Genomic DNA, 12,389 nt, shown 5'->3' on the forward strand with positions numbered 1-12,389 from the left:
CTCCGCAGTGAGAAATGCTGGTGAGGAGCCGGGCAGAGGGGCAGAGCGGGAGGAGGGTGGAGGGGAAGGGGACAGCGGGGGCAGGAAGAAAGAGAGTGGTGAGCCTCAGGACGGAGGGACAGAGAGAGGAGAAGGGCAGGAAGGAGGACAGAGGGACGGACAGACTCGCAGGGCGAGTGAGCGGGCCGGGGGGCGAGAGACAGCGAAGGCACCAGGAGAGTGGAGGGACAGAGACAGGGGACGGGGAGCAGCAGAGAGGGACGGAGGGGAAAGGGTGAGAGGGAAGAGCAAGGGAGAGGCAGGGGCAGAGAGCAGGGCACAGAGCAAGACAAGATGGAAACTGTCCCTAGAGACCGAGAAACAGGGTGTGGGTCAGGACAAGGGGCAGAGAAGGACAGAACAGCGATGGCCTCCGGGATGGAGACGGAGGAAGAGCGGAAGGGGATGGGGGGCAGGACAGAGGCCCAGAGAGAGGGCCCAGGCAGCTGAGCAGGGGAGACAGTGGGGAGAGAGGGGACAGGCTGCAGGAGACAGAGGAAAAATAAGGCCAGGAAGCAGCACGTGGTGACAGAAAAAAAGAGAAGGACAGGGGGAGGGAGAGAGATGTGGAGAAAGGAAGAAACTAGCAACAGGCTGTATCACGTCTGTAAACTGTGGCGAAGCTGTTGAGGGTGCCAGTTGCCTGCAGGGATACTGAATGTTGTGTGTAATCTATAATTTTTAATGTACTACAGAGCGAGTAATCCAAACTTGTTTTCACAGATTTGAACGATAAACCGTAAGCTCTTGATCCAGCGTAGCATAAAACAGACCTGCACCTGTTACTCGGAGCTGCTGTACTTGAACTTTTTTCTCGGAGTTACCGATGAAATGCTACATCTAGTGCCAAAGGAAGAGAACTTCCTGCTCACGCTCCGTGCAATTAAACTGTGGGCAAAACATGAATAAGGTGATTGTTCATCATCTTTAAGCTTTTCAGAGACACCTCACGCTGAAAAAATAAGACCATTGGAAGTACTTCAGCTTTGGATAGCCATTTAAGTGACAGTTTTCAAGCGAATACCTGTTCTTTAGTTTAGATTCAAGGTCTGTGCGTGGGGTGGAGTGGGTGTGTCTTTTAATGGGGGTAGAGTGGGGAGAAGAGGGGAGTGCCTACAAGACAAGGTGCTTTATTGCTTATCAGGAACCTGACTGCAGACGATAAAAAAGCCAAGTTAAGTATAAAAGCCTGATCCATAAGGAATAAGAAAGCATTGTTTGCACATGTGGCTAGAGCAAGTGCTAGAAGAATGGCAGAACTTTTTTCTTAAGGGAAGTTGGAGTGAAGCAGTAGCTGTAGCAGTGTAGGCAAATTTCAGAGTAGCAGTATTTTGGGGAGTGGTGTGGGAATGATCCTTTTTCTCATCGCTGTTAAGGACCAACAGTTTTGGCCTCATGGCACTGCAATAACAACGGGACTTTTGAGGTTGAGGTGTACTGAGTATTCTATAGTTTGTGAAGTCGGTGCTGCAGATCTGAAGGAATATCCTTGGGTATTGAAAGACTGCAGGCGAACTGCAGTGTATGTGCTCCAGGACATGGCATTTACTCCAGCCTGCTGGGATTTCTTGGTGGGGTTTCCTGGGCAATGCTGGTAGCAAGCACCTGTCCACTCTATCCAAAGGCTTTGGCTTCTGCTCTTGTGAACAAGTTGTTGTTCTTTTTTTTTTTGGTGGCTTTTTTTTCCCCCCCCCCCCGAAATGGTAAGAGCTATTGTTTATTCTAATTTGCAGAAAGAAGTAACACTTCTGGAGTAGTTCTTCGTCTAAGATGTAGGTTGTCAACCTTCAGTCCTCCCTGAATTGCATGGCAGAGTTTAGATGGACAGTTACTGGCTTGCTTATATAGGGAATGGCCAAATCCTGAACTGCTGACACAACCCAGAGACAGTAATCTTAATTTACCACTGTAGGACCCTAGGGTGTGTAAACATAAGCACAGTTGTTTTAACATCCCAGGTGAACCCCTCAGACCGGTACCGTGTAATGGGGATCCTCGCCCCGGCCTCTCCCCAGCAGAACTCTGCACACAAGGGATCTGCATCCCTGCCAGCAGTAACAGGAGAGGAGTTCGAACATGGTAAAGTCCTTCCTGTGCTTGTTAAGTGATTAAAAAATGTAATTCTTGCTATATGAAACCGCATTATCTGGATTGGTACCTAAGCACAATTCATAAGAGAAATGATCCTGCCAGCATAGCGCTTTTTGAGCACCAATAGTTCAGTATTTCAAACAAGAAGACATCGGAGCAATTAAAAAGGGAACATGTATCTTGCAAGACAATGCCTGAAGAGGCAGTTAATTTGGAGGAAGGAGAGACTGGAAGAGATCTCCAGGCCCATCAAAAGCTTACTGACCTCCATAGTAAGCGATGAGGGGTTGGCTGGTTGCTTCCTCTGATTCACGGACTCAGACTCTACAACGCGGAGAGTTACACAGCAGGCGTGTTTCCTCCAGCACCTGGGTGCAAGGGGATTTCTCCAAAAGGTTGCACACCAACAGCACATTTGAACAAATACTTATAGAGTGGGGATCTACGTATTCATTGGATGGCATAACACAAATATCCATATGCGTAAGTGAGGCTGGGTTAGCTCTAGAGGCTGGTGTCAGCAGTCGATGTTCTCTTTGCATCTGCCCGTTGCCTCCTGGTGGGCGTCTCCAGGGTCTGTTGGAGGAAGGCTCACAGTCCTCCTCACCTTGTCTCACTTTTCCTCGGACCACACACAGATTCTCTTAGCCAGTTTCTTGAGCAACAGGAGTGGTTCCAGAAGGTTTACCACCTCTATCTTATCTAAAACCACCAGTATACTAGTTTCTACCAACCTTACATGGCTACCTATCCACTACAAAACCAGACTTGTTAAAGCACATCTGCTTTCCAAGGACATGTCTCTTATTTTTGCTGAAGACAGTGGCCCTTGGTCAGCTTTCACAGAGCAGTCAGGGCAAGCAGGATTATTAAGCAACATTCAGAAATCATTATAAATTGCTCTAAGTAAATAAGTTGCAAAGCAGGTGATCATTTCCTTCGATCACCTCCTTTCTTTATTTCCCTTGGAAGGCTGTTGCAGAACCCAAATCTTCTAAGCATTAAAGTGTTTTCTTCCAGTTTGCAGCTTAAAGTTACTCAGGGCCAGGCAGTACACATTTTTTCTGGCGCTCCCACCCTTCAATCTTAGTAACTCTCCTCCCTAAGCGGTATTTCCCTCTTCTGCATTGACAGGAGTCACCCCATTCTTCTCCCACTTGCTTTGCTGGCCCGAGCAAATCCCGCACTCCTGACGTCAGCCCGCACGTCCGTCTGCCATGTCCCAGCGATCCCCGCAGCTCTCCTCGCCAGTTCTCCCAGGGACAGTTCATCTTTCCAGGACGTGCAGGACCAGCAGGGCCACCACGTCAGACGAGCTGTGCTCTCGTCGGGGGCATTAACTCCCCTCTGCAGCTCCTGAAAACACTGTGCCTGACACACGGCGCTGCAGCGCGGCCTTATGCCCCCATCAGGCTGTTGGCTCCCGGATGCCCTCTTGTGCTTCCCTTGAGCTCCCTGTAGTTCGTCTTCCCCCTCCTCAGTTTTGACCAGCCAAAGAACGTCCAACTTAGGACTCTCAAATTCTTCCCACTCTTCTAAATAGCTTTGTGGGGGTCTCAGCCTTCTGCCCTTCAGATCAGTGGCTTATCATAACAGAAGAAGGATAGCAGTGTTTTTCCCCAAGTGAGCAAATACTTAAGCTGCTTGTTCAAATAGAACAATTAAGAGAAAGGGAAAAAACAACAGCTAATTGGAAAGTGAAAAGTTTAATTTGGTGCTGCAGCAGCTTGAATACTTCTGCTGCAGCTGTAGCAGAGGGCTGGCACTTAAATGTCTGATCAGGATGAAAGCAAAAATCCTTCCACTAAGGTTTCAAATTACAAAATAACTTCATCTAAGGGAAGACAGAATGTATATATCTAAATATTGCTGTGTGTTCCTAGTGCCTCTCAGCACAATGATTCTCTAATGGCAGCAAGAGCTTACTGGTATGAAAAGTTTAGAATTTTAGGTGTTATTTTGAAGCAATTTACAGTTAAATCAGCAGTAGTGAGAAAACAGCCAAGAATCTGACTTGCAGAATGGGAGATGATTCGTGACTTTCTCCTCAGCTTTTACTGTGAATGGAGTTTACAGCTCTCAGTACTTGCGAGTGCCAGACTTTGTTAGGATTGGTCAGGTTAGGAACTCAGTAGGCTGCTTCATTCATCATTGTGATTTTTCAGTCAACAAAGACAGAAAGGCGGCCAACAGGTACCAGTTTCATCTGACTTTTACCTGGGTGTAGAATGAAGGTTCTTTCTGGAATCAAAACCTGCGTCTCTATCAGGATATTGGCTATTAGGGGAAGTGACTTTTTCCCACCCTTTGCTTCAGTAAAATCTTTTTGGCCCAGATGGCTTCTCCTGAGGCAGAAATGTGCAAGTACTGGGCCTGGACTGCTGCAGCACCCTCATCCTTGTCTGGGCCAGCAGCTTCTGCGTGGTCACTTTCTGGTGAGTGGCGGTGATGTGTCACCCAGGCGTTGGGCTGTCTGGGCCGGAGCTCTCCCTCAGAGCCCAGCTGGCTCCTCAGGCTCGCGTCACGGGGTCGGGGGGAAGCAGAGGCACCGCTTTGCTTGTGCAGCATTTTGCAACTCGGCTTATTTTCAGAGCTGGCCCTCTGCCCTCTGGACACAGCCCTTGCTCAAGCTGTGCACTGTCAAAGGGGTGAGGCAAGGCGTGGGCTGAGGGGGGGCTGTGTGTAGGCAGTCGATCCCGTTTGGTCCCAGGAAGCCCCACGTGCAGTTCTGGCAGAGCTGGGCTGTTGCTCCTGGCTCTGGAGAAGCCCCGTGTCTGTGACAGTGCTCCTCAGCCCAGGGGGATCCCAAAGGCTGCAGAGTTGCAGGATCAAAAGGGGCTCCTGGAGAGACACGGCTCGGTGAGGAGCAGAGCCTCCTTGGCTTTGACCTTCTCTGTTCTCCATCTGCCCAGGAGAGCAGAAAGACTTGCTTTTCCCTCCTCCCGCTGCTCAGCTGCTGTCAGTCCCTAAGCTGCTGGGTGCAGTGGGAGCCTCTTTCTGGGAAGGCCCAAGAACAAGGGGAGAGCTGCTTTTTGGCCAGGTCCTGCTGGTGTCGGAGTGGCCTGAGGTCCTGGCCCCTGCCTCCCGCCCCGCTCCCGGCTGCTCTGGGGAGGAACAGCCTGCAGTCCGTGTGCTCCAGCTGCTGGGACAGGAGCACAGCTGCAGAGAGGGGCCCTCAGGAGTGAGGGGAAGCAGAAGCATCAGCCTGATGCTTTCTGCTTCGGCTAGGAAACCGCTTCGCCCCTTGAGAAGCGAACTTGACCCCAGAGGTCAGGGTTTTCCCACTGTGTGTGTGGGGGGAAACAGCCCGACCCCAGGTTGGTGGCAGCGGGGTGTGATACTGGTTCTCCTGTCTCTGCAGGTCCCACGGGAGGAAAGAGCTCTGGCTGGACACCTTCCTCAGGTGAGCCCCGCTGCAGTAGCAAACCTCCGGCGCCAGCGTGGCCATCGGTGGGATGCTCCAGCTGAGCAGAAAGGCAGCTCGAGAGCTGGGGGAGAGGTACCCCCACTGCTGGGGCAGCGGCAGGGCAGCGTCGTTTGTTGGTAAAGTAACACTGAGCCGATCCAGCTGCCACAACGTGAGACGTGAAGTGATGAGGAGGAGGAGGATTGCGGCAATGAGTGCAGGCGATCAGGGAGGAGGAGGAGGCGGCGAACAACATCATGGCCATGGCGAGCAGCATCGGGACATGGCGACCAGTGCCACCAGCAGCTCCCAGGCATGGCCGGAGCCAGACCCAGACCCAACAGTCTCCTCGGCAGAGCTGCCCCTCGCCACACCAGGAGCCCTTTGACCTGAGCTGCGCACCGCCGCAGTGAGTGGGGCCCAGGGGGGCCCCAGGGGACTGGAGATGGTGTTGAGGGGCTCCAGGCGGAGTGCTCAGGAGGGCTCTGGAGAGCCCAGGGCTGGTCTGGTCAGGCTCTGGGGGCTGGGGGGTGCTTGCGAGGGTCTCTGGAGGGCCCAGGGCCAGTTCGGTCAGGCTCTGGAGAGCAGGGGGGGGGCTGGGGCCAATCCGGTCACTGTCCCTCCCGTGCGGTCCCAGGCAGTGGCAGCAGGGGGGCCATGGGGGACACGGTGCAGTCGGGGTCACCCCTTGCACGTGAACGGGGTGAACTGGGTGGCTGCACTCGTTTCACGGCCCTGGCCTTTCGATTCTGTAAGAATAACGATGCGGAATTTGCACCACAAACAGCTGGAAGCCCTGAAGGTGTTTCCCGGCGCTCGGCGCAGGCAGAGCGGTGGTTCTGGGTACGGGGTTTGGCCGGTGGGAGCCGTCGGGCGCAGGTCAGCGCCTTGAACCCGGCTCCTCTGCGCATCCCGGGCCCCTGGCTGCGGTGACAGCGTGTGCTGGGAGCGGGGCCGTGGCCTCAGGCCTTTCCCTTTTGTTGTCCAGCTTCAGAGCTGCAGGTTGTGAGTTTGAGAACAGCCAAACAGTGAGGTTAGACAAAGGTTCAACAGCCAGGTGAAACAAAGACTAAAGGAAGTAGTGTGACGCTTTTGAGACAAAACCCAGGGGAACGTGAGCGGTGCCTCCATGGGGCAAGGTGAGCGGTGGTCTCACTGATGCCAGATGTCCAGGGTTGAAGGGATCCTGCAGATTTTTCAGCAAAGATACGAGGTGATTTGGAGAGACTGTGGCCTCTCCCTCCCGTGGCTATCACCTGAGTGAAACAGTACGTGTGCTTAAGGGTTTGGTGGGCTTGGAAGAGACCAATTATTTATTGTTGGGCTCCGAAGCCCCATCTAAATGTCGCCTGCTGACTCGGGTCAGTTTGTTCGGTAGCTGTATCACGGTGTGGTTTCTGACAAGCACGGCAGTAGTAGTTGAGGTTAATAACTGTGGAAGCCAGGGCAGTTCCTCCAGGTGAAGTCCCTGAGGCACAGTGCGGGGCGGCGGGTGGCCCAGCTGCGGGCAGCGGCTCCCCCTCGGAGCAGGAGGGTCAGTGTACATGTGTCAGAGCCCTGGCTCCTCACACAGCAACAGCCTCCTTCTGCGGAGATGGGGCATTGTTTTCCTGGCTTTTCATCTTCTGAACAGATGGCCTCGGAGAGAGAGGAACCCACTGGCTGTATTCGCCTGGCATAAGCTTGGAGGCCCCAAATAAAAGTAAACATTTTTGCTGAGTAGTGTCATAAAGGCAGCAGTTACCTTCTGGATGCCTGTACTGGCACATAGATGGCAAAATCCCGTTCTCTGTGACGGACTTGCACCATCTTTTGAGTCCTAGGCCCACACGGGCCTGTTCGGCCATTCCCAGCGGGGACTCACAAAGTCCTTACTGTCAGGATTTAATGCCAAATCCCAGTTCTGCAGAAAACTGCTTTGCCAGCATCTGCTTCCCTCTCTGGAGACCCTGACAGCATCTCTTTGTGGAAGTGGGACATGCATGACGGTGGCTGAAGATTTTCTTCGGGAGGGAATGGCACTCAGGTGCCGGGTGCCTGGGACGTCTCCTCAGAGGAGTCTTTGTTCCCCAGCGGAACGCGCTGGGCCGGTGCCCCTGCCTTGGGGGTGTTGAACTTGCCGTTTGTGGTTGACAGCCTGTGGTGAGACTTGTCCTGCCTGAAAGCCGGACGAGCCTTTCTTGTTCGTGTCCCCAGCAGACACGGTGCGAGATCCAGCAGGTTGCTGGGGTGAGGAGTGGTCTCCCCCAGGGCAGGGCTGGCTGGCTGAGGGGCAGAAAGCTCCAGCTGGGGTGTGCGACACCGGGGCTCCGGCTCCCCGTGGCTCCAGCAGTGCGGAGCTACAGCTTTGGGGTTCTCTTAGATTATGTCTTTGGGGAGCAGTCACTGATTTAATTGCACTGTAAATTGTTTACTGCAAAGATTTGCTTTACCAAACTGATGCAGGATGCCTGCTGTGACTTTGTCTCAAAATCCTTTCAAATGAAAAAGAGCGGTCTTAAAAATCATTGTGATACACAGCCCTGGCCCTGAGTACAGTGCGCTGTGCACCGCAAGCTGAGAGAAACTAGATACTGTTAATAAATAGTAGCGGCAGTGACACTACAACGAAAATCCTGCTGAATGCGGAGTTCCAAGTGGACAGTTCCTTAACTGACTAAAATCCTGGTCATCAGCTCTGCTCTGGTTTGTGTTTGGTTTTGTAATCCCGATTTGCTCTGTTTCGGTAGAATGGCTAGTTAATGCAAGGGATATGTAAATTGGGGAATATTCTTTTTTCCCATGGTATATGGTCCCTCAATTTAAAATTCTAGACAGGTGAGAAGCAGAGAGATTTTTGATGGTGACCTTTCCCTTTGAAACTCCAAAAATCTAATCTTTAATATAATGTAAAGTATATTCTCATCTATGATAGTCAGCAAGGTAAAGAACATTCTGCTAGTTTGAAAACAAACTAGTGGGAGGCAACAAGTCAGAATAACAATGTAATAAGGAAAAAAAAAAAAAAAAAAAAAGGCAGATAACACTGGGTTAAACTAAGAGAGTCAGGATACAACCTGACACCCTGTTAATCAGGGTGGTGGTAGCAGTCTGGTGGAATGGTGGCTGCAGTCCCCGCGAAGCAGTGATCCCGTAGAAAAAAAAATCTGCTCTTCCTCAGAAAAGTCCAGTGGTGTCTAAGTAGCTCCTGTCCTCTGGAAATCCAGTGGAAAAGAGTCTCTGGTATTTAGAATCTCAGATTATATCCAGGATGGAATGCTGGTGTTCTCCCTCTGCTGGAGCATCTCCCAACGGGATAATGAGTCACGCTGCATGGCATTGATGGGCCATTAGCAGAAAGATAGTCTGGAGGGGCGGGGGGAGGGAAGCAAGGAAACACTGCCCCACCTGATTTCAACAGCTCATGAGGATGGTAATAGAATACACTGCAACCCAGGACAAACATTTATTAAAAAAAAAAAAGTGGATGCCCATTGAAAAGGCATTGTTAAAATGGGATGTCACCATTTCTCAGCGACTCCGTAGTAAAAGTGCCACATCTGGAACATCCCTGCTGAAGAATTTTGAGGAGATTGCTTCACTTGAATCAGTCTGGATTTGGCATGAATTTGGAGAACTCTACTCAAATTTAGATGCAAGTGAAGAAGGATTTTGAGCAAAGTAAAAAAAAAAAAAAAAACCAAAAAAAACATCAGGAACAAACAGTGTACATCCAAGGGTGACATTTGTATATAGTTCTTAAATATTTAAATCTCTGGAAGAAAACTTCTCAGACGTGAGCTTCTGTTATCCTTTTGTTGGTAACACGTGCAGGAGCAGAGGACTAAATGAGACCAGGGGTCTGCTTTGCTCAAGAGCTTGTTTCTGACAGTCATCGAGTTAGGAAACTCGTGACGTTTCTCAGATAACTTGCTCTTGGGGAGGTGCTGCACAAGCCTCAGGCTGCGTTGCTCTGTGGAGCCAGCAATGAGCCCAGGTCCATGCTGTGCCGGCGCCAGTGCCCGGCATGTTCTGTGCGGTGGCCCTTGTCCCGATCCGATATCGGGGAGGGTTCTTAAACGATCCCAAGAGCAAGATTAAGACACAAGCGAGGTCAGATGCCGTACAACCTTATGAACTTTATTTTTTATAACAACTGATAAGAGCGATAGGACAGAGCAAAAGAGAGGAGAAAGTCAGAATTCTGAAGCAAGAAAGCGGTCGAGGTGCAATTACCACCACCACGACCAGGGATCCAGCGATGTTCCGTCGGCTCGTTCTCGGTGCCGATGATGATGTTCCACATTCCTGGCTCCGTCGGAGTTCCCAAGAAGCATCAGCATCCTGAGAGAGGAGTACACAGTCCTTTTATAGTGGCCCGTCCCCACGATTTCTCCAAAAGTCTGCCCGTTTCCACGGGGGCTTGTTGTGATGTGTGCCGCCCCATGGTCCTCCATGCGTGCATGCCCAGGTGGTCACGGTGGTCTTGCTGGCGGGGGTCGACCTGCTTCCTCACTGCCTACCGTCTCACACCGCCTACCCGGCCCGCGCGCAGGTGTAGCTTGGTGGGCGCTACCAAGGCCGCTGTTGTTCCAGCCTCGGGCGGACGTTGTGGATTCATTGGGCACTTTCCATCTCCCTCAAGGCGTACTCCTTCGCAACAACAGGGTGCTGAGGCCAGGAAGTGGTAGTCGTGAAGCAGCAACGTTGAGACAAATAAAGTTCAAAAAGTCCCTTACAGCCCTGTGCCGCTCTCCTGGGCGAGAGGGGCCTTCCCCCGGCAGAGAGCTCGGGCTGCCCGCCGCACCGTGCCTCTGCCGAAGCCCAGGGCATCCAGCTGCCTTCTTTCCCGTGGTTTAATGGGTCTTGGTTCAGGCCCAAAACATTTCCTCATTCCCTCCAGTACCCTTTTGAACCTTGAATTTAATTCAGCATTTTTGAGGACCAGCCTGTTCATCATTTATATGAGAAAATACATGTACAGACTTCTTTGAAACTGAAGTTGCTACATCCCTCTGCTCCAGTGGGAGTTGCATTTTAGCTGCTTGTTTGGTCCATGAAATGTTAGATGGAAGGAAGTCAATGAAAAGGAATTGGATTGACTTTCTCCTCTGCCACTGTGTGCAGCTGCCAGGTGATAGCATGAGTCAATCCTCAGCACAACTGATGTAATCTGGTGGTTTCAAAAGCAAATGCAAACAGTGGATTAAAAAAATAACGTAGAACAGTTGCTGTAGTACTGGTGTTTCACCAACGTGCATAACCGGGTGAGCTAAATCATTTGTCTCAAGTTTAATTTATTGTTGGTAGGCTACCTGTGAGTTTCTTGTGAAACCCCAGATAAAATTGCTGTAAATCCATGATCTCTTTGGGTTTTTTGATTTCTTTTTCTTTTTTAAAAAGCGTTCGTTGTTTTGTTGAGTACGCCTTTGTGTGAGGTAATTCAGCCTAGCAACAGACATGTATCTTGAATTATCCTATTGAAGGATGTGGAATACAGGTACGGTGGCATTTAAATGTAAAGCCAAAGGAAGCAAAGGAGTTGAATCTCTTGTTGTGTAATTAAAACACAACCTGCCTAGAGAGCCCAAGGGTCAGGCTGAACGTATTATGCAATAAATTTATGCGCTCACAAATGTGAGTGGACTTAGAGTATTAAAAACTGAAGCCTACTGTCACTTCCTTTGTTATTGCTCCTGTCTTCCAGAGGGTGAAGTCGGATAAGGTTGTGCTGAGAACTATTTAAAACTGTGTCTGCTGATTACGGATGCTTCAGTTTTTGTGTTCAACTCATACCTGAGGTTCAGCTTTTGGAACCTCTGCTCTGAGGTAGCTGTGATGATTCCCCTCTGTTGGGTTTCCAGGGATGCAGGACGTGCCTTGGGTAGAGCAGGGGAGGGTCCTGCTTGGATGGGCTGCGTGGTCCGGTTCTTCCTTTGTTGGTCTTACAGCTTCTCACCAATAAATAGGAGAGAGATCAATTTGTTCACTTTGGATTGTTCAAGGTACGCATTAGAGAACCTTTAGCATATTGACTCGGGAACTGGAAGAGACTTGAGGAGGCCTTGCATTCATTTTTATTGCTCTGGATTCAGAGGAGGACTTGGCACCCCTGTGCCAGGGCTCTGGGAAGGGGAAGAGCCCAGCAGAGAGGAGCCCGGCCCAACCCTTCTGGCCTCTACAGCAGGGCAGTCCCGGGAGTCCGCTGGACCAAACAGCCCTTCAGAGCCGTGGCGGTGCTGTCTGGTCGGTCTCTCTCAAGCCTCGGAAGCGCGCTCTGAAATCTCGGAAGAGTCTGTTATCTGCGGAGGCTGTTGTGGGGGTTGGTCTCGGAGGAGACCTCCAGGGCTGGGCTCTGCTGGAGCCTGTGCCTTGGTGGTGCTACGCCGTTCGGTGCGGAGCTGCTCTGTCTGCTGTAGACATCTCTTCTTTCTGATAGGAATCTTCCAGAGGCTGTAAGATGTTGCTTTTACATAATCTGATGGGCATTTACCTGACAAACTGTTGGGCATGATTCAACAAGACAGCATTTTGTGCAGCAAGCTATTGCGCAGGTCTCTGTAAATGAAGCTGTAATAATCTGGCTGTCAAGGGGCTTATATGAATCTGTATTATTGCTTTTATTTCAGATTACTGGAAAGCTACGATAGCCTGAGAGACAAACACTTGGGTGAATACTTCAAAAATACCCGGATAAGACAACATCTTCAGAGATCAGGACTGGTGAGACTGAAAAATTTCTTTTTCTGAGAAAAAACGAAAAGAATTATTTGTTTCTCTTAATATTGTGCAAGTCAAATCACTGATAGTCCTGTTGCTGATTTGTTAGAGGTGTGTGTTGTCACTGGTAAGAATTTGACCAGCCAAACACGTG

At 50.7% G+C, this 12,389-nt stretch overlaps 1 protein-coding gene across 1 annotated transcript in view; it reads left to right on the forward strand.

Moving 5' to 3' along the window:
• LOC141971176 (uncharacterized) overlaps nt 1–6,469 on the forward strand; it is a 34,752-nt gene extending 28,283 nt beyond the window's left edge. Inside the window, exon 9 of the mRNA XM_074928338.1 lies at nt 6,174–6,469. Coding sequence (XP_074784439.1) covers nt 6,174–6,469 — 296 coding nt within the window. The remainder of the gene's footprint in view (nt 1–6,173) is intronic.
• The last annotated feature ends 5,920 nt before the right edge of the window (nt 6,470–12,389 follow it).

This window comes from Athene noctua, chromosome 28 (genome assembly GCF_965140245.1).
Source record: "Athene noctua chromosome 28, bAthNoc1.hap1.1, whole genome shotgun sequence".
Lineage (NCBI taxonomy): Eukaryota > Metazoa > Chordata > Aves > Strigiformes > Strigidae > Athene > Athene noctua.